This window comes from Spinacia oleracea, chromosome 6 (assembly GCF_020520425.1).
Source record: "Spinacia oleracea cultivar Varoflay chromosome 6, BTI_SOV_V1, whole genome shotgun sequence".
Taxonomy (NCBI): Eukaryota; Viridiplantae; Streptophyta; class Magnoliopsida; order Caryophyllales; family Amaranthaceae; genus Spinacia; species Spinacia oleracea.
In genome coordinates this window covers 146074405-146095555 of record NC_079492.1, presented here as the reverse complement: position 1 = coordinate 146095555, position 21151 = coordinate 146074405, and the positions used below count along the sequence as shown (strand labels likewise).

Sequence of the window (21151 nt, the reverse complement as noted above, 5' to 3'; positions counted from 1 at the left end):
TTATATTATTTTACTAGTCTTGCACTTTTTATTGACTCATATTCAACTGATTAATTAATTACTAAACTAAATTGATCTAATACAATACTTTGTACGTTATAAGTTTATAACCAACGAACTAATCACAAAATCCATATTGTTTTAACTAAATCGACTTAATTCATTAACAATTGATCTTGTTATCTCGTTTCGTTGTTCAATATGTTAGTCTCGTCGTTGTTAAACCAATATGAATCTATGATATATAGATTTGCATTTACAAACTTTTCAAATTTATTAGATATTAATTAGTCATCATCAATTGTTAATTACTACTCCCTTTATCCTAAAATGTTCTTTACGTTTGATATTTTACACGCGATTTAAGATTAATTAATGTTAATTGAAATTCCTCTATTTTTTTGTTTAAATAAGACAAATTACGTTTATTTATAATATTTTAACTTTTATAAAAAAAAATTGACATTGAAAAAATAAAAAAGATTTAATGCCCCCAATGGAAAAGTGTGAGAGCGTAAATACCCAAATAAATTTAATTGGTTAAAATAATATTTGACACAAATTTTGATATATAGAGTATTAAAGCATTTATGTGATAATATAAAAGGAATGTAATGAACATTTTGGGACACCCAAATGGAATGCGTAAAGAAAATTTTGGAACGGATGAAGTACGTTCTTAATTCACCAATAAATGTTTCATTAATATGAAGTGACAATATACTCTAATTCTTGTCCCCTAATTAAGACATCCATATTTTAATTTATAAATGTATTGAAAATTGTGCTTTTAGTAAATAACCCGATATTGTTTATAATTTGTATCCGAAGTACAACCCCTTGCATTTCATCCCGTTATTGATTTATCCAAACCGTATGAACCCAAACCGATAATAACCGAAATGATAAGAACTCGAATCAACATGAACTTGGACCTAATGTAACCCGGCTAAACCTATTCAACAGACATAGACCTGTTAAAAATCGACCCGGCCGGCCCGAAAATCGACCCAAACCCAACCCGAAAATACTGGGTCTTGAACAAGACCCGTAACCGGATTTTATCTGAAACCGAGCAACCCAAAAAGTAATGGGTCAAATACCAACTGAACCCGTTTTTAACTCGACCGATTAATAATCAATGTATTTATAGTAATAAAAGAAATCATGAGGAATTTTAAGCATAGTAAATACGTTGTTGTTACTATTTTTTTGGCGTAATATGATTTTAGTTTGAATAATACGTCATTTTTATGTCTGAATTTGACTAAATATAAACTTGTCTAAGAAAGTTTGTTAATTTGTGCCCATATTTTGTATATTAATTACCTAAAGTAATGAAAATTTAATACGCGTTTTAAATCTCTCAACCCGTTGGGTTGACCTGAACCCGAAAGTTTCGGGTCTTGAACAAGCATTTGTAAACCCGAACCCGAAAGTGATCGACCCGATTAACCCGAACCCGAAAATAATTTTTTTACAACCTGACCCGACCGACCCATTTGACAGGTCTAACCAGACTCGTTCCAGACCGTTTTTAGATGAACCTGACTCGATAAGATAGAACCTGTTACAACCCGGCTAAGCTCATTTACAACCCGTCGTGTTCCAACCTGACATGAGCTAACCCGGTATGACCTGATCATGTTACAACCCGACTAAACCCGTTTACAAGCCGACCCAGCCTAATCGAACCCGATTATACCCGGCCCGATATTAACCCCACTTGATATGAACCTGTGTCTACCAATCCGAACCGAACAGACCCGTTAATTTTTCAACCCGACCCGATAGCCAAATAAAACCTTTCAACTCGAACCAATGAACCCAACCTAAAGTCGATTCGTTTGTCCAAATTGACACCCCTAATTTGTAGTAGTACGTGGTTAGAGTTCTACAGCATTGAACTTGAGGTTAATGGTCGAAAACTAATGTTTGAACATTATTTACAATTGGAATATGATTATTTATTTATTTTGTGTGTAGAAAGTAAATTTTTTATATTGTTAGGTTTTGTTTTTTTTATGTAGAGAGTACACTTTATTTTTACTCCGTGTAGTTTACGAGATAGATGTACGTACTTCAACGTAATAACCGTAAAATTATAGAAATAAGAAATCAAAAGGTCAAATAGAGTTATAGAGACATCTTCAAACCAATTAAATAATACTCCGTAATCACCCACACGCCGTTTTTAAGTCATTCAATATTTGGATAGAGTACACCATCTTTGAAGTCTTCATTTTAAGCTACAATAATACAATTTCTAGCGAATACTTTAGTCCCGTAGTTTTCATTGACCTTTGAACATGAAAAGGTCAAATAAGCTACAAAAGTCAGCTCCTAATTCTAACACTTAAACAACTCTCTATAAATAGGGTACAAATTGGGGCAATTATAACCAAGAAAGAAACCCTCTCAAGCTAAACAAAATTACAAACTAATTAAACTGCTCTTTGCATATATACACCACAATTAAGTTTTTGAAATGAAGAACCTTGTAGCTTTCTTCGCCTTCACTCTTTTGGTTTCTCTTTGTCAAGCTATCGAGCTCGACTTTTGTGTAGGAGATACTACTCTGCCTAGGGGACCTGAAGGATTCGCTTGCAAGGATCCTGCTAACGTCACTACAGATGATTTTGTTTTCACTGGCTTCCGTCATGAAAGCTTCACTGCAAACCTATTTAGAAGTAATGTCACTTTAGGTTTCGTAGATAATTTCCCAGCTTTGAATGGCCTAGGTATTTCCATGGCAAGGTTAGACTTTGCTGTAGGTGGAGTCATCCCAGTACACTCCCACCGAACATCTGAAGTTATAATCGTGACCAGAGGATCTATAATTGCGGGATTCATTGACGCAAGCAATAATGCATTCTACAGAAGGCTCGAGGTTGGAGACGTTATGATCTTCCCACAAGCCATGCTTCATTTTCAAATCAACGTTGGCAGAACTCCGGCTACAGCAATTGTTAGCTTGAACGGTGCGAACCCAGCTGTCCAATTCACTACCACCTCCTTATTCGCCGGCAATTTACCTGCCGATATTGCTCAACAGATCACTCTTCTAAGTCATGACGAGGTGATGAGGATGAAAAGGTTATTTGGCACTGCTTAATTACATAAGCTTCTCTACGTACTTTTCTTACCAAAGTTGATTCAGTTGCGTGCTTCCCTTTTCTTTTGTACTCAAAATTTATGAAAACAACCATATGTATTCATTGTATTACTTTTCAACATTTAATAAAATTATCTTTCTCGAATTTAGTTATAGTTTTAATTAGCTTCAGTTTTTTCAATTATGTTCAAACAAGTTGGTCAAGTAATTAGGTTCTTCAAATTTTTCATCTTTTACCTAAAGATTTCAATATGGAATGAACCTAACCAAATGGATAGAGTGTCATTTGAATAAAATGAGGCTGGAATAACAAAGTTCATTATATATTGAGGCTGGCCGGAGATCAAGTGTAACCTGACTTTTTTTTTAGTTTTTTTTTATTATATTTACTAGTAATACTCGAAACCTATTATTTTCAGATTTAGCAGGATGGAATAACAAAGTACATACACCTTTTCTCTCACCCGTGGCCTTGCAACCATACTTAACAACAGCTCAGGAGTGGATTCGGGAATTTACAAATGGGGTCCAAAAAATTTCAATAAAGCGAGAAAGAATTATGAGTGTATACTATGATTTTTGATACTTTGAAGGAGATATACTTTATTAAAATGGTCGGCTTGTCGCTGAACAAAATAGTACACGACACTAATAAAAAAAATAGGAACATCATTTTCAACGCTTATGAGGCATTATGCTATTATATAATTAGGCCTCTTAAAGGTTCTTAGAAACATGCAACTATGAGTCTATAAAAATGAAATATAAAATACATTACTTATATATCTTATGGAAATTACAAAATCATTTTGAAGAAAAAAATAATGCTAATAATATTTTGTGTTTTTGTAAAAGAAAAATCATGAATAATTATAGAAACAATTAAATAATTGTAATAATAATAAAAAAATCCAACAAAAGGAAAGTGAAAAATCAAAAATGAAAAAAATATAAATAATTTAGAGGATCACAAAGGACAAGTAAAATGCAAAAGAATATTATAGAATGAAATGAAATGGTTACCTTTATACATTATTAGTGATTTTGAAAGAATAATTTTTAACTAATTGAATAATTTTATCACTAAAAGATAAAAACTTTTACATTATAAATTGGGGAACTTAAGCATTTTATGCCCTGTTTTTACCCCAAGTCTTTTATGTGACCAGCCACACCATCAACATGATGGTGTGGCGTGTTCACATTTATAAATAAGCTCAGAGCGTTGGTTAATCGAACCTAAAAGTAACACCAACATATAAAATAAAGTAATGCCAGTCTATACAAGGAACATCTAACATTAAATTGAAGAAACTGCAATAAAACAAGAAAAGTAACATCGAATACAATGTATAAGTAACACCAGCATAAGAAGTCAAGTAACACCGGTCTATACAAGGAACCTCTAACATGAAATTCAAGAACTACAATAAAACATGAAAACGAACAACGAATACAGTATATAAGTAACATCAACATAGGAAGTCAAGTCATAACAGTCAATAACCTTCTCCATAGTAGTTGTGTGTGCGCGTCACACCATCAACTACGCGTCACACCATCAAGTTGATGGTGTGGCTGGTCGTCACACAGGAGACGCGCTGTTGTTTTTATGGCTTAGTTTCAATTTCATGGCTTATTTTCCAGCTCAATTCAATTCAATTCACTTTAATTAAGTTAAGTTCAATTCAGTTCAATTTAGTTAAGTTAAGTTCAATTCACTTCAGTTCAATTCAACTTAAGGAGTAGTCCCTCCATCCCCTAATACTCACCCCACTTTGACCGGCACAAAGTTTTAGGCAATTTAATTGACTTATTAATTTATTAGTTGTTAGTTGATAGTGGGGTATTTTTTTTATTATAGTTAGTGGAAAAAGTGTCAAATAAAGGGATGGGGTGGGGGTAAGTTGAATTTTTTAATGCTTTTTAAGGAAATAAGAATATACATATGTGGGTCCAGATTAAATGAGAGAAATGACATAATATTAGTAATACCATTTACAAAAACGGGGCAAGTATTAAGGGGCGGCTTTATAAGGAAAGCAGTGCGAGTATAAAGGTACGGATGGAGTATATTATTATTATTATTATTATTATTATTATTATTATTATTATTATTATTATTATTATTATTATTATTATTATTATTATTATTATTATTATTATGCTAACAAAGTCAAACATTTTACAAATAATTAGTGGGCAGCCGAGATACAATCTGGGCCCCCACTCCTTTGGCTATATCAAAACCTATCCTGGTAAAAATATGAACAGCAGCACGAGCCCCAATGTCTTGTGTCCTAGAAAACTTCTGAATCCGCTTCAGCAACGCAACAACATCCTTATCCAGCTCCCCCAAAAGAAGAGAAAGAGAACGGAAGAAAGCCATAACCAATGGCCCTGCAACGTGCTTTGTACTTGACCCGCTTCCGAATAGCCACATCAGTCACAACCCGGCCCGGGGCAAAGCCAGACAACCCAGACTGTGTCAAATGAGAAGATCTCGTCAAGTCAACACACAGATCACAACCACGATCCCAAGAGTAGAGCAATACGTCTGCTGGTCGGAGAGCTTCATCGTTCCCTCCAGATAGACCAATATCAACCTCTTTCCGCGCCGAGATCCTAGACCGATAACAAACATCAATAAGGGTATCCCGAATCACATTATGCCGATGTTTAATACCCACGATGCCAGCACATGACACCGCTTGATCACCAAAGATGTCTCCCGAAAAAGACCCTGGAGCAAGCAGAACATGGCACCGTAACAGAGAACAAAGGAACCCCCAACCGGTAACACAACACACATCGATAAGCCTTAGCATTCATCGTCTGTGCCAAACCTGATATGGGGACCGCACGAAGCCAAACAGAGGTGTGATCTCCCTGCTGCGATTTCCACAACGCCGACTGCCAAGACGATAAAGAGAAGGTGGATTTTGCAGATACAGTAACCTTTGTGAAATATATATCTGCCAATTCTTCATAAGTTTAGGGGCAGAGACCTCTCTAGGGTTAGTCAGAATGGCATACTCCACCATTCCACTAAATAGACTCAACGCATCTTCAAATGCTCGACCAGGACCAACAATATCAGCATGTCGTAGAAGCTTTGTGTGCAAACCAAAAGATTGCAACCGAGAAGCAAGAAAAGCATAATGCCGAACATCACCCGCGGAATAAACACCAAGTCCGTCAAAAAGAAGAAGGTAAGGTGGCAAGTCGCCACTGCCAATCGCCAAAGCCAGGCCCCGAAGCAGTAACAATACGCTCCAAAAAAGATCGAAGAGCCTCATCGAAAGTGCGCTGAGCCGCCTCAAAAATACCAGGAGGACAAGTACGCAAAGCAAAGTAGAGTTTAGAAACTCCGGTACATGACCTAAGTAACAACAACTCACACTGAGGATCATCAAGCTGAGTAACCTTATCCATAAGCCCAATGGTCTTGATTACCCTCTGCATCACAAGCTCACCACTAAAAACTGGATTGAAACTAGCGGGACCACCAAGCAACTTAACACTATGCAAAGGACGAGCAATATTAGGGGAAAGACACCCACAATCCTGCTACGAGGGTCCTCTGTAGGCCAGAAAACCTCGGTATTCTCCACATTAAGATGTAACCCGAGACAAGGCCCGTCCTCCATAATCAACTGCAGAACATTCCCCACCACCAAGGTATCACCAATAATAGTGCCGTCATCTAAATACCATGCCTGAAGACATACATCAAACGCGTCCCTGATTTTACAAACCAGGGGTTGTAAAACCAAAGCAATGAGTAGAGGACCAAGGGGATCACCCTGCTGCACACCCTGAGACGACCATAACGTATGCTCCCCATAATACAATCTGGCTGGAGTAGAGTAGCAGAATTCAACCCATCATGAAATGACCGAAAAACGAAGACGAACTTCACGCAACATGGCCGCTCGATCAACTAAATTGAAGACATTTTGAAAATCCACCAACAACATTGAAAGACCCACATCAGAACCCCGATCCTCAATCAACTTGTTCACAACATGAAGAATTGCCTCACCACCCGCAGATACCCCGACACCAAATTGAAGACCATCAAAATAACTTTCCTAAGACAGACCAACCATAACAACACCAACCTTCGAAACCAGACGTCGCCGAAAAGTACCAACAACAATATGACGAATACCACCACCGGGCTTGACAAGAGGGGTGAGGGGAGAACTAGAAACATACTCACCCATACCCATAGGGCATTTCCTGGCTAAAAAGAGATTAATCACCCCAGAAATGGAGTCAACTAACTCATCAGAAACAGCCACAACAGCCCTACTCAAGCAATCCATAAGGTGTTGAGCTCGTAAACCGTCTCTCCCACAAGATGTGCCACGTGAAAAACTCCTAATCCGGTCCAAAACAACAGCAGAAGTAGCCATGAGATGATGGTCATTATTATTATTATTATTATTATTATTATTATTATTATTATTATTATTATTATTATTATTATTATTATTATTATTATGCTTTATGATAATTTATTATTATATACGGAGTATAACTTATTATTTACTATTAATTACTATATTTTATTACTTATTATTTAATATTATTATTTAGTAATTAATTATTTATCATTAATTACTCCCTCCGTCTCTTTTTGTTTTTTACGTTTTCCTTTTTGGGTATTTCAAAATGTTCTTTACATTTCCTTTTATATTATCACATAAATGCCATAATATTCTATCAAAATCCGTGTCCAATAATTATTTTAACCAATTAAATTCATTGAGTCATTTAATCTCTCACACTTTTTCATTAGGACATTAAATATTTCTCATATTCCCAATATCAGAATTTTGATAAAAGTGAAAACATTATAAATAAACGTAATTTGTCTTGTTTAAATAAAAAAAATAAAGGAATCTCAACCCACATTAATTAATCGTTAAAACGCGTGAAAAATATCAAACGTAAAGAACAAAAAGAGACGGAGGGAGTATTTATTATTTATTTACTATTTATCATTTTTTATTTTTTACAATTAGATTCTTTTAAGCTAAGTTAAGTTAAGTTCAGTTCAGTTCAGTTCAGTTCAGTTCAGCTTAGCTCAAAAAAATAAGAACTAGTGTGTGGCCCCCCGGTTGCTACATTGAATAACTAAAGTTTTAAATTTTTCTTGAGCTCAATATTTGACCAAAATACTTGTATTCTATAGAATGAAAAGTATCCGTTGAGTTCGTCAACTACATAGACACGCTAAGTCATTTATCATGGCAAGTATGTTTTCAATCATATCATCTTACAATTTGTATAATTTGTTTTCTCATGGAACTAAGTGCGTCAAACTAATAAACACCAAATTAGATATATATGCAGCTATGTAAGGCAATCATATAGTTGATTCTTATGAGACTTATGACATCAGGGTTCTTCATGGTTGTCATAATGCTTTAATTTTTTTTCTTTTCAAAATAGTCCATAGAAATTAAAGTCACATAAAATTTTATTTGTTTTAGACTTCATGTGAACATTTATTTATAAATTAATGTGAAGAGATAAACCACAATTGGTAGTTGGTTAAGATGGTAATGAGAATTATCATCCACACTTGAGGTCAGGTGTTCGAACCTCATTGTAATGACACATATACATTTTTCACAACGCCTTTTAATATATTAGTATAGATTTGTCTTTCATATTTTAATGAAATCACTCCTGATTCTTTCATTTATTATCGTCGTCTATTGTTTAACATGTACAACATGCATCCAAGCACCTCCTTATTTTAATGCATGTGCATTAATTGTTACTGATTTTATACCAAAACCAGGAGTACGTTATATATCACATTTCCTAGCCATCTCATGTAAAACTGTAAATTAAAGAAACAAAAAAAAGGGATACTTTTACAAGTTACCTTCAGAAATTGCATACTCAAGAACAGGTAAGAAATACAATAATTCTATATACAAATGAACTAATTAATATGGTAATACGCACGGTTTATTGAAATTATTTTTTGCTTTTGTGACCACACATCGATATTTTGTATCTTAGTAAATGTCATATTTATATATATTTTTAATTCGATACTTGTAGAGTACGTGATGATGGGTATTAAGGTCCTTACATACTTTGTGATCTTGTGTTCATCTCTGGTAAATTATGAAATAGAAGGCATTCAATTTTCTAATCAAGATAAACTTGAATGGGTCAAGCAATTTAAGCTCCTAAAAAAGCCAAGTGTTAAGACACTAAAGGTTCTTTTTCATTTTCCTTTATGATTTACAATTTTCTCCATTTGTATGTACAATTTTCTCTAATGATTTACAACTTTATCCACAACTAGTAACTTTTATTTCCAAAATCCATTTTTGGGCTTATTTGTAGAAATACTTTATTTATGTGTTTCAATTTGTTTGTTGTTTTTTAACATTTTTTTTTTTGGCAAGAGCAATTGTGCAAGGTGGTGGTTTATTATAAATATATATAATGCTTGTAATAATAATCAAGAGTATGATTCACAGACAAAATATGGAGATGTGTACGATTGTGTGGATTTCTATAAACAGCCTGCATTTGATCATCCTCTAATGAAAAATCATTCTTCCCATCCACAGGTTCATGATCTTTTTTTTCTTTTTTTTTTGTTATATTCAATTTCGTGTAGTTTCAAAAAAAGAATAGACGAAGTACCTGCTCTAATATTTTGTTAGGATTTAGATGAGACCAAGTTTTGTACCAAAATGGGAAGAAGCTGAAAATGAGGCATTAGTTGAGAATATGCAATTAGAAGATGGAGGATGCCCTGAGGGAACTATTTTAATCCGGCGGTGGAGTAAAGATGAATTTATCCGAATGTCGCGATTTACTAAAGATTATGTTTCTAGATTGAAGTCAAACGCTAATCAACAACAACCGGGAACTCATGTAAACGTTTTATTCCCTCCGTTCTAAATAATTTGAGCATTTAAGAGGTTCCTAATTAATATATGTGTTCCTAATAAGAAGGATTGTTTTATTGTTGTCACAGTTCGCAATTGTTCAAACAAATTCCGACCCAAGCAAAGTGAAATATTATGGTGTAAAATGTGAGTTAAGCATTTATAATCCACATGTTACGCCACAACAATATTCATCGGGAGAAATGATCATTCAAAATGGTAATGATCGGATACAATTTGGTTGGACTGTAAGTTACTCCGCATCTCCCTCTTTTTCGTAAAAATTGTTTAACGCATGCAAGGTCTTTGTACATTGTTTGGTTTTGTAACCTTCCATGTACTCGAAGAAAATGTAACATTATATCAAACAATATCCTAAACATTAAGGAGTGTTTAATTCTTGCGGATGTCAAAATTATATGATCCTCGATCTTTTGGACTATTTTTATCCTTTTGAGTGAGACTTTTTGTCACATTGGTTCACAGTAATTTACTCCTAACATCCATTTCTTTTCAAACGTGTAGGTTAATCCAACGATAAATAAAGACAATCGTACACATCTTTTTCAGTATTTTAATGTGAGTTTATGATCCGACATTTCACTTCTTGTCCATTTTATTTGCCTTTTCTGACAAATTTTTTGTCTTTATCTTTAAGGCTGGTCAATCACATTGTTTCAACATGTTGTGCCCTGGATTCATTAGGGTCAATAAACACATTCCGGTTGATGCTATTGTGAGTGGAACCTCGGAAAGAGGGAGTTCGAAAATAGTGTGTATGGGGCCCTTTGTTTACCAGGTGAAATTTCTAATTTGAATTCTTCATGATTTTTGTTCATTATTATTCTTCAAACTTTTAGTTTTCTGAGAGTATCAACAATTAAATGTTCAATTGTATACGACGGATTAATGTTTTGTTGTTATACTCCGTAAAAATGATGAGTTTGTAAACCTAATATTGTTTCTGTAACATAAACTAATGCTCATAATATGTTGAAAAGGATCCTAAAACAGGGCATTGGTGGCTTCTAATAAGGGACTCAATCAGACCAGACAATATTGTTGGTTATTGGCCACGAGAGCTATTCACCGGTTTGGCTAACGGCGCGACTTATATTGCAGTTGGTGGAGAGGCATATAGCCCACCTGACCAGCCTCTTCCTCCCATCGGAAACGGCTATTATCCGGTTGAAGATGTTAGATTATCTGCATATTGTGCTCGTTTTGGGGTTTTAGATGCAAATCGTCAACAGATTAGCCCTAAACAAACTGAAAAGTATACCGATAATTGGCATTATGGAGTCTATGATAGGGAACAATATCCCAAAGTTGGAAGAACAATATTCTATGGTGGTACTACAATGTAATTACATTTTCAGAATGGAAGAAATAAAAACAACGAACATTAATACTCGGTAATACAAGTTTATTTCCAGATTTACCAGTAATTCTCGAAACTTATTACCAGTTCTTACCCAGTTCAGTTCCACACAATAAATGAACACAAAGGGGAAGACATTATATTACAAGTTTTACAAGTAGACAATGTTTGCCTGAAATCTGGAAAGCAACAGAACACCCAGACCTGCGCTTAACATAACATATACTCCGTACGTCGTATGAGATTGGAATAACAAAGTACATTGTACAAGGTATTCTCCCACGCATTGCTTGCAAGTTGCAACCATACTTCTCAATCTCAATCTCAATCTCAATCTCAATCTCAATCTCGTACAAGGTATTCTTACATGATGGGTTGAAATCACAAAATACGGCTTTACAAAAACTCATACAAATACTATGTATATAACACAGAGTCAATAATTAGTATATTAAAATATATAATTAAAAGATAAAACTTATCTATACATGTACAATGCAACATACATAGTTTTTTACATTACTAATTGATCATTATTAAAACCGTCAAAATAATCATGACGGCAGACTGTACAACGACAATCATGGCTTAAAAACCATGAACTATGGCGGCAAACAGGAAGTATACATAGGTCCTCTCCATCAACATGGCGGCAAACAGGAAGTATACATAGGTCCTCTCCATCAACAAAAGCAAAATTACATATCATACAATCTATATGACTGAAGTCATTACAACGTTCAGTTGAATACGTATCTACCTGAAAACTTCTGTAAATCTCTTCGGGTAATCTACGTAATACATAGGTTTCCGGAAGAGTATTAGAGAGGTTAGTAGAAGTTTCAGGCACTTGGGACGGGGGAACATTAGGGAGTTGGATACTGGGTGGTGTGCTATGTTGTTGCCTTTTCTTGAAAAAGCGTCTAATAAGAAATATAAGAACAATTATTAAAATAATACCTAACAGTAGTGAAACTTGAATAATCAATTCATGTCCATGAAAATAATCGTGCCCGTAAAGATGACCATCATCTCCTACAGAGATTCCGAGTTGTGTAAGTAGGATTGATGCAACAGTAAACCTGTACCAAAAATAAAATATCAAAAATTCACACTCCAAATCTAATACTGAATAATTCACATGATAAGCTATAGATTAAGCCATAGAGATTTTTGTTAAATATTATCGGATAATTGCTACTGTAAAAATAAGCTAGGATAATCATTAGGATCGCTTAATTTAAAATAAATGTCAGTCGGTTTCTAAGGGATGAAACACCAAATGTTTTGCAACGCATAGATAAAATCTACTACTTTATGCATAAAATTCACTTCAGGACTCCAACGCTGCTAATTAACTTCTCCAGATATTATATTCTAAAACCCGTCAACATCGAACTTGTTTATGCCAAATTTCGTATGGACGACCTTTGGTTGGGACATAGACGACTAGATAAAATAAAGTATGTAAATGACATGAAATAAAGGGCGGAAATAAAGAGAGACAAGACAAGAGATGGTGACGCGGAAAACCCGAAAGGGATAAAAACCGCGGGTGGCCATGAGTCCACCAATCCACTAGGTAATAGGCGTAAAAAGCCTTACTGAGTACAATTACATTGTATATTCGCAAGAACGTAAGTATAGCTAATATAATAGGGTAAACACAAGTAGGTGTGGCAAATATTGTGGGAGTACGTAAGCGGACGAGACATTCAGGGAAGACTCGTTGTGAAAGAGCTTTATAATAGGGCAGTAGGCTTAATGCAAGGGTAGGTGTGTAAAGAGAGTGTAATTGGTTTAATATACCTTGGCTAAAGATGAACGACAATGGTTCATATCTTGATGGAATACCCATGTGGAAGATAAGAGGAAGGCTAGCTTATATTTGTTGTAGGAGCTACGGGAAAAGCCATCGGATCCTAGGAGCATGAAGGGATAGTATATATATATACCATAGCCGTTCGGATAACGTGTGTTAGTGGAGTAAATGGCAGAACATGGGAAGCGTGGGTTTCATTGTAGGCGTTCTAGATGCAGATTGGAAGTGGCCTCTCATTGCGGATTCATGGTCTTTATATAGTACTAGGTCAAGCATAGAAGACAGAATAATGCCGTTAGTTATTCCTTGATACTCTCAACTGATCCCTTGATCTCCTCTAACTGTTTGTTTGACCCTTGCTAGCTTCCTTGACCTTGTCCAACAAGCATATAGTGGAGATGATGGCTCCTTGAATATAGGAACCAACCTTGACTGCTTCCTTAATAGGATCCGAGGGCGGACTGACTTGCGATGACTTGTTCCAGCGTCGACCTCACGTCGTACAAAACGACCAATAACAATAGCCCCCATTTTCCTAATTGTAGGGAGTCGAAAGTTAGGAAAATAATCTTCAAAGTCTGTCACCGCTTTCATTTGATGTCGATGCTAATCTGTCATTGTCTTCGTCTTGTCCGTCGTCTTCCATACTTAATCTTGATCAGTGGCGTCGCAACTTGGTGTCATCCATGATTTTTGACAGCACTTGACGTCATCATGCGTATATTGGCGTCTTCATGTTGGCGTTGGTGTCCTTAGCTTAATTAGACGTAAACCTGACATCTTGTGAAAGAATCGTTCCTCTTAACGAGCGTGAGACAACAGAATGTAATTCTCAAAAAACCTGTGCGAAAACATATATGTTGAGACACAACGTTAGTTAGGTATCTAGCGTCATGGCCAACTTTTGTATCTTCGTCTGTCGTTTGATATTTGCGGGCGTCACGGCCAACTATTGTACCTTAGTCCGTCGTTTGATGTTTACAGGCGTCATGGCCAACTGTTGTATCTTAGTCTGTCTTCTGATGTTTACAGGCGTCATGGCCAACTGTTGTATCTTAGTCTGTCGTCTGATGTTTACAGGCGTCATGGCCAACGATTGTATCTTAGTCTGTCGTCTAATGTTTACAGGCGCCATGGCTAACTGTTGTATCTCAGTCGGTCATCTGATGTTTACAGGCGTGCCTCTATTGTCGCTGTTGTGTGACATATATCGTATGCAGGCGATATAAGCCTTTTCGTTTGTTCGTAGTCATGCGAAGAATTTAGAGAAGGAAGTTGCGTCGATTGGGCATAATGTCGAATTATTTTAGTCGGATGTAATGTCGTGTGAGGGTAGGTAGCAGGAGACTAAGTTGAAGTTACAGGTGAATGGAGTGAATGATTTGAAGCAACCTTATGACGAATGTCAAGAATATTCGAAGGGTTGTGAGGTTTCCTATAACATGGGGACAAGGGATAAGATGTTTTGATGGTGTAGTCTATGGCATAAGACTTTAGCCTATGGGATTTTTAGAACAACAATTTAAGTAGGTTTTGAGCATTCTGGGTTTGCTTTGTTTTTCGTCAGTGTTGAGGAGGAAAGACGTGAGTTTGCTATTTTATATTTGGCGATTGGTTAGCCGTTTGGACGAGTGTCGGGGGTGCATACACGTTGTTAGCTTAAAATGTTGTTTATGCTATATCTATTATTCGTTGTGGAATAAATGTCACTTGTAAGGTACTCAAAGAACGAAGCTATGTGCACATAAATAGTACCTGCGTCGTGTGTAGTGGTCGCGCTTAGAAGAGACACGTCGTCGTTGGGATCCAATAAGTTTAAGGGTTATGACCATGGAGACGTCGTCGCTTGTAGTTGATAGCGTCGTTCGTTGATGTCGTCTTCTGATGATGTCGTTCGTTGCTGTTGTCGTTGGTGATATCGTCAACAAGTGATCTATTGAGGATAGAAAAGGTAGAGGTGGACGTTCGCTTGATGCGATGTTAGCGTTGATTTTCAAATGAATAAGATGAAACATAAATATAATATAATTGCGTTTGGAAAGATATATTCAATGCGACAAATAACAAAAACTGAAATTGAACTTTAATCGCAGTGTAGTAAAAAATGTAATAAATTAATTAACGCACGAAGTAAGTGTTAGATATTACTTAATATGGGCTCATGTAACGAAATTACGTCGAGTCGTTGACTGTCCCTTGATGACGATTCTACAATCAACAGCATTGTCCTGATGTCGTGACACCTCTCGTGGCCGATCTTGTTTTCGTTCCTGAGATCATTGCCATCGCTTGTACCATCGTCGTCACATCTGGCGTCGTACCGTCATGTTGAATGATGACGCATCGCTGGTCTTGACATTGTCCATTCCAACGTTGGTCGACTTATTGGTTGATCCTCGCAATGTGGCACAAGAAAGAACATATGGTTAATGTGAATTCCTTATACTGTCTTAAGAAGTGGACTTTTTCTTAACGTCTTTGGTAAAATCATTTGACAAACTTACATTACAATATGTCGTAAATTCAAATACATGTGAACTCTTTATAAATTACCTTTCTTGTTAATCGGTTGACGTCTTATCACTTGTCGTCTTTGGGAAACCCAATGAATTTTCTTTATCCGCCTATTTCGACATGTGATAGTGGTTGAGCCCCCAGTGTTCGTACATTTGTCTTAGCATCGTACCTGTTACCAAAATCTTACGACAAGATCATCATGAAAATAAATTGTATCACATCGTCAGTTAAACTTCAAAGTTGTAACAAGTATATTAAACTGAACGGGAGTATGTACTATCTTGCCCCCCTGTGGCGGCTTTAGGAAGATATCATGACTGAAGTCGGCCACAGATATGATGACGTTCGTTTATATTTGACTTCGTACATGCGTGCCAGCATGATGCAACCTCTAAACGTCTCATGTGTCAAGTCAAATTACCTCAAAACGATTTGATAAAATGGTTTAGTCATTAGAAAAATTGAGACATTCATGGTGCGATGCAAAAATTTATTAGTTAACTTGATGAGCGTTGAATACGAGACATATTAATACAAGAGAACAACAATGAATGAATTGAAATGAGAAAGTGTGTGAAAAATAGTTTAGAAGTTACTCATGTGTCATCATGATCATTGATGATGATTATTCGACATTCCGATTTCCTTAGCTTTCTCGGTAGTCTGGTGGCGTCGTGTCATCGGTCATTGCCATCTCGTGGCGTCGGGGCATACCGTCATGATCAAGGTAATCTGTTGTCATTAATATACATACTAACGCGTATAGTCGCGGCATGTCGTTAGTAAATGAAAAATAGTTATCACGGATGATATATGAGAAAATTTCAATAGGATATGAGGTGTTAGTTTATAAAATTTTGACGTCACTAATAAATGAATTGAGTCACTCATACCATTCGATTGTGTTGATGACCCTCACGATCTGCGATGTACGTGGCAGCGACAATACGTGTATATTATAAATAAAAGATAACTCACTTCGAAAGTATGTTCGTACCTTTAGCCCCCATTGATATTCATGTATCAATCAACGATCTGTTGGCGAACTTACGAAGAAATATATTGTTAAAATAAAGATGTTCGATAATCACTTCTACGTACCATGTTTAACGCCGAGAAACTTCTTGTCGTCATAGGGGTAACCAGAATGGTCGCGTCCTGCTGTCGTGGCGTCATGTTGTATCGTCGTGACCTCATGTCGTGTCGTGACCTCGTGTAACACTTCTAACGTTGGTCGCCTGCTTTACTCACGACCTTGCCAAGCGACACGTCAGTACCTATAGACAAGACAGTACCTTGTCACCTGCATTCTAACGTCGGTCCCCTGATGTACTCATGACCTAGCCAAGCGACACGTCAATACCTGTAGACAAGACAATACTTGGCGACACGACATGATCAAACGACAAGTGGTGACGATGTTAGTACAAAAGGTAGGATAACAACGTATAGCATATATTTCAAAGTGCTTTTGGAAATTAAAACAAGCAAAGTATACTATATAAAAAGCAAATCAAGTATACTATATGAAAATTAAATGAGATAGAGTATACTATATGCTCCCCTGTGGCGACTTCAGGACAACTACAAATTCTCCTATTTGATACTTGGACTGAAGTTAGCCACAAAATCTAGTATTGCCGACAATTTGTTGTTGAATCTCCATTTGTCGCCTTCGTTTTTGGAGACGTCGTCGACTGATGTGGAGGTCACGTCGGATGAAACTATGTTGACGTCATGTCATTGGTGGATGACGTCACGTGTTCACATCTGTTTTAGTGACAACAAGGACTAGAAACAATATTAGTTTAAATTAAAATCACTGGGGTTGAGTTTTATACCATACTTCTCGCGACGTCAAGTGTCAAATCGTCTCGAGATCTTATCAAGGTACGAGACAACTCATATTGTATCTTGTTTGTGGTGACATCTGCATGATGGTCCGTGACGTCTATTTTCGATGTCATCAAGCGTTGGTGTCGTTGTCACGATATGCATCATCTAGGTTGAATTCGACCACTCAGACGCGTCACTTCTAGCGATGACACCTGCTGATGTCGACACCTGATCTGGCGACGACATGCACCCTGACGTAGCTCCATCTCATGGTGGCGACAAAGTATGACAACAATCCATAGCCTGGCGACAACTTTATTGGTGAACCCAAGTGGGTCGGATATTGTGTTTGAGAGGATATTTGTGGATATGTGTTTGAAGATAAATCTAGCCATCTCCCCACAGACGGCGCCAAACTGTTTATGCCAAATTTCGTATGGACGACCTTTGGTTGGGACATAGACGACTAGATAAAATAAAGTATGTAAATGACATGAAATAAAGGGCGGAAATAAAGAGAGACAAGACAAGAGATGGTGACGCGGAAAACCCGAAAGGGATAAAAACCGCGGGTGGCCATGAGTCCACCAATCCACTAGGTAATAGGCGTAAAAAGCCTTACTGAGTACAATTACATTGTATATTCGCAAGAACGTAAGTATAGCTAATATAATAGGGTAAACACAAGTAGGTGTGGCAAATATTGTGGGAGTACGTAAGCGGACGAGACATTCAGGGAAGACTCGTTGTGAAAGAGCTTTATAATAGGGCAGTAGGCTTAATGCAAGGGTAGGTGTGTAAAGAGAGTGTAATTGGTTTAATATACCTTGGCTAAAGATGAACGACAATGGTTCATATCTTGATGGAATACCCATGTGGAAGATAAGAGGAAGGCTAGCTTATATTTGTTGTAGGAGCTACGGGAAAAGCCATCGGATCCTAGGAGCATGAAGGGATAGTATATATATATACCATAGCCGTTCGGATAACGTGTGTTAGTGGAGTAAATGGCAGAACATGGGAAGCGTGGGTTTCATTGTAGGCGTTCTAGATGCAGATTGGAAGTGGCCTCTCATTGCGGATTCATGGTCTTTATATAGTACTAGGTCAAGCATAGAAGACAGAATAATGCCGTTAGTTATTCCTTGATACTCTCAACTGATCCCTTGATCTCCTCTAACTGTTTGTTTGACCCTTGCTAGCTTCCTTGACCTTGTCCAACAAGCATATAGTGGAGATGATGGCTCCTTGAATATAGGAACCAACCTTGACTGCTTCCTTAATAGGATCCGAGGGCGGACTGACTTGCGATGACTTGTTCCAGCGTCGACCTCACGTCGTACAAAACGACCAATAACAGAACTATTAACCTGATAGATTACGTAAGCACCCAGGGCTTGGTACCAACGGTTTGCAGATTATGTGGCATCCATCGGATTCACCCACAGCACCGTTGATCATTCTTTATTCATATACCGCCGAGGTACAGACACTGCTTATATTCTTCTTTATGTTGATGACATCATTCTTACGGCTTCTTCTGATTCTCTCCGTAAGTCTATTATGGCACTTTTGGGTGCTGAATTTGCTATGAAGGATCTTGGTCATCTTAGTTATTTCTTGGGCATTGCTGTTACTCGTGATGCAAATGGGCTATTCTTATCTCAAAAACAGTATGCTAAAGAAATTCTGGAACGGGCAGGTATGTCACATTGTAGTCCGTCCCCCACACCTGTCGACACCAAACCGAAGCTTAGTGCTTCGAATGATGCTCCATTTGATGATCCGACTAAATACCGCCAACTCGCTGGTGCTCTCCAGTATCTCACATTCACTCGGCCAGATATATCTTATGCAGTTCAACAGGTGTGCCTTCATATGCATGACCCTCGTATTGAGCATATGACTGCTCTCAAGCGCATTTTGCGCTATGTCCAGGGATCTATTGATTTTGGTTTACATCTCTATAAGTCTAGTGTTGGCAGCTTGATTTCGTATACAGATGCCGATTGGGGTGGTTGTCCGGACACTAGGCGATCCACCTCCGGTTATTGTGTTTTCCTTGGTGACAACTTAATATCATGGTCTTCGAAACGACAGCCAACCCTCTCCCGTTCCAGTGCCGAAGCCGAGTACCGAGGTGTGGCTAATGTGGTCTCTGAGTCTTGCTGGATCCGGAATCTTCTTTTGGAACTCCATAACCCGGTCCCTAAAGCGACGCTTGTTTATTGTGACAATGTAAGTGCGATATACTTATCAGGTAATCCAGTTCAGCATCAGCGCACTAAACACATTGAGATGGACATTCACTTTGTCCGGGAAAAGGTTGCCCGTGGTGAGGTCCGAGTTCTTCATGTTCCATCCCGATATCAGATTGCCGATATTTTTACAAAAGGGCTTCCGCGCGTACTATTTAATGATTTTCGGGACAGTCTAAGCGTTCGCAAACCTCCCGCTTCGATTGCGGGCGTATGATAGATTACGTATATAATTAGCATTGATTTAGTCATCATGTACATATTTAGTTCCTGATTCTTAGCCTTAGCATACGCATATTACGTTACTAAATATTTGTATATAAGGACTTTCCCATAATCAATAATACTCAAGGAATTCAATTCCAACATAACCAAAACATCCTATATTATTAAGTTTCAGTTCACCCGTGGATAATTTATAGGGCTTTCAAACGTTTTACAGCTAACTTAAGCAAGCATAAATTATTGCAACCTAAATTCAATATTGTAAACTGAGATCGGAAGAAACTAAACATAATCGTATATAGAATGTAGAAAACATAGGTCCAGAACTTTTTATTTTCTGAGTTCGGTAGATCACTAGAAAGAAGTCCAATACACAAATTCAAATCGAACCCCCTACCAGAATTTCGATCATGATCGTTTCGAACCTAATGAGTAATGAGCACCCTGAAACTTCTTTTGCTACAACTACAGAGTTTAAGAAGCAAATTAATTGACATCATTCATCAGCTCCGAAGCAGGGCAGAACTCTAGCAAAGTCAACACACTATTAAACCCCTTAAATGCATAGGGTAAGAACACCCTTACATCAACCGAATTCAAGTCAAATTAGGGAACATTATCAAAGGTATCTAAGTCATCTAATTGCTTCAAGTCAACTTCAACTCTTTAAAGGGATCTAAGTCATCTAACATGAGAAATTAATTCTAGAACTTCCACAACAGCTGATTTTCATCCAAATTAGTGTTCCAAGTAATACAATAGGGTTTTGCAAGAAACAAAATCGTAGCATGCATACAATTACTTAGCAGGCTACAGAAAAATATACCGAGTATGGCCTTTGAAACAATTAAGCCAAAGTCAAGCAATTCGTACAAATTTGAACAAAAAATCAAGCAAGAAGATTCAAAAGCAATATCACAACACATAACAAATCTCCTGTATTCTTTTGAATAGAGGATTATTTCCTACGGACACAAGTTTTTTCATAAAGGTTTAATCTTGAGTCTACGTAATACGTTGACGCCAAATGGAAAGCCTAAGTCATTTTGTATAAGTAAAAAACAA

The 21151-nt window shown here is 36.9% G+C and overlaps 4 protein-coding genes across 4 annotated transcripts; 3 read left to right on the top strand and 1 right to left on the bottom strand.

Annotated features, from left to right (window-relative positions):
* Positions 1–2391: 2391 nt before the first annotated feature.
* LOC110795612 (auxin-binding protein ABP20) lies at positions 2392–3260 on the top strand. The gene has a single exon (XM_022000635.2). It carries the CDS (start codon positions 2489–2491, stop codon positions 3113–3115), a length of 627 nt encoding a protein of 208 aa, XP_021856327.1. The 5' UTR covers positions 2392–2488; the 3' UTR covers positions 3116–3260.
* Positions 3261–9826: 6566 nt separating this feature from the next.
* Positions 9827–11414, top strand: LOC110795159 (uncharacterized). Its single transcript, XM_056832888.1, has 4 exons — positions 9827–10033; positions 10137–10295; positions 10706–10846; positions 11049–11414. The coding sequence occupies exons 1-4, from the start codon at positions 9827–9829 to the stop codon at positions 11412–11414; spliced, it is 873 nt and encodes a 290-aa protein (XP_056688866.1).
* Positions 11415–11864: 450 nt separating this feature from the next.
* Positions 11865–15797, bottom strand: LOC110795641 (uncharacterized). Its single transcript, XM_056830726.1, has 2 exons — positions 15006–15797; positions 11865–12510 (listed from the first exon to the last, which is right to left on the bottom strand). The coding sequence occupies exons 1-2, from the start codon at positions 15263–15265 to the stop codon at positions 11943–11945; spliced, it is 828 nt and encodes a 275-aa protein (XP_056686704.1). The 5' UTR covers positions 15266–15797; the 3' UTR covers positions 11865–11942.
* A 2823-nt stretch (positions 15798–18620) lies between these two features.
* Positions 18621–20078, top strand: LOC130463680 (uncharacterized mitochondrial protein AtMg00810-like). The gene is made up of 2 exons (XM_056832887.1): positions 18621–18736; positions 18998–20078. The coding sequence occupies exons 1-2, from the start codon at positions 18621–18623 to the stop codon at positions 20076–20078; spliced, it is 1197 nt and encodes a 398-aa protein (XP_056688865.1).
* Positions 20079–21151: the final 1073 nt, after the last annotated feature.

Bases quoted from the DNA above. Each gene is read 5' to 3' on its own strand.
- LOC130463680 (XM_056832887.1), top strand. From the start codon at position 18,621: ATGGGAAGCGTGGGTTTCATTGTAGGCGTTCTAGATGCAGATTGGAAG. The intron at 18,737-18,997 runs GTTAGTTATTCC...GTAAGCACCCAG, and splicing joins ATAGAAGACAGAATAATGCC to GGCTTGGTACCAACGGTTTG.
- LOC110795612 (XM_022000635.2), top strand. From the start codon at position 2,489: ATGAAGAACCTTGTAGCTTTCTTCGCCTTCACTCTTTTGGTTTCTCTT.
- LOC110795641 (XM_056830726.1), bottom strand. From the start codon at position 15,265: ATGTTTCATCTTATTCATTTGAAAATCAACGCTAACATCGCATCAAGC. The intron at 12,511-15,005 runs GTACTATTTATG...TTTTTGGTACAG, and splicing joins GACCACTACACACGACGCAG to GTTTACTGTTGCATCAATCC.
- LOC110795159 (XM_056832888.1), top strand. From the start codon at position 9,827: ATGAGACCAAGTTTTGTACCAAAATGGGAAGAAGCTGAAAATGAGGCA. The intron at 10,034-10,136 runs GTAAACGTTTTA...TTGTTGTCACAG, and splicing joins AACAACAACCGGGAACTCAT to TTCGCAATTGTTCAAACAAA. The intron at 10,847-11,048 runs GTGAAATTTCTA...TATGTTGAAAAG, and splicing joins TGGGGCCCTTTGTTTACCAG to GATCCTAAAACAGGGCATTG.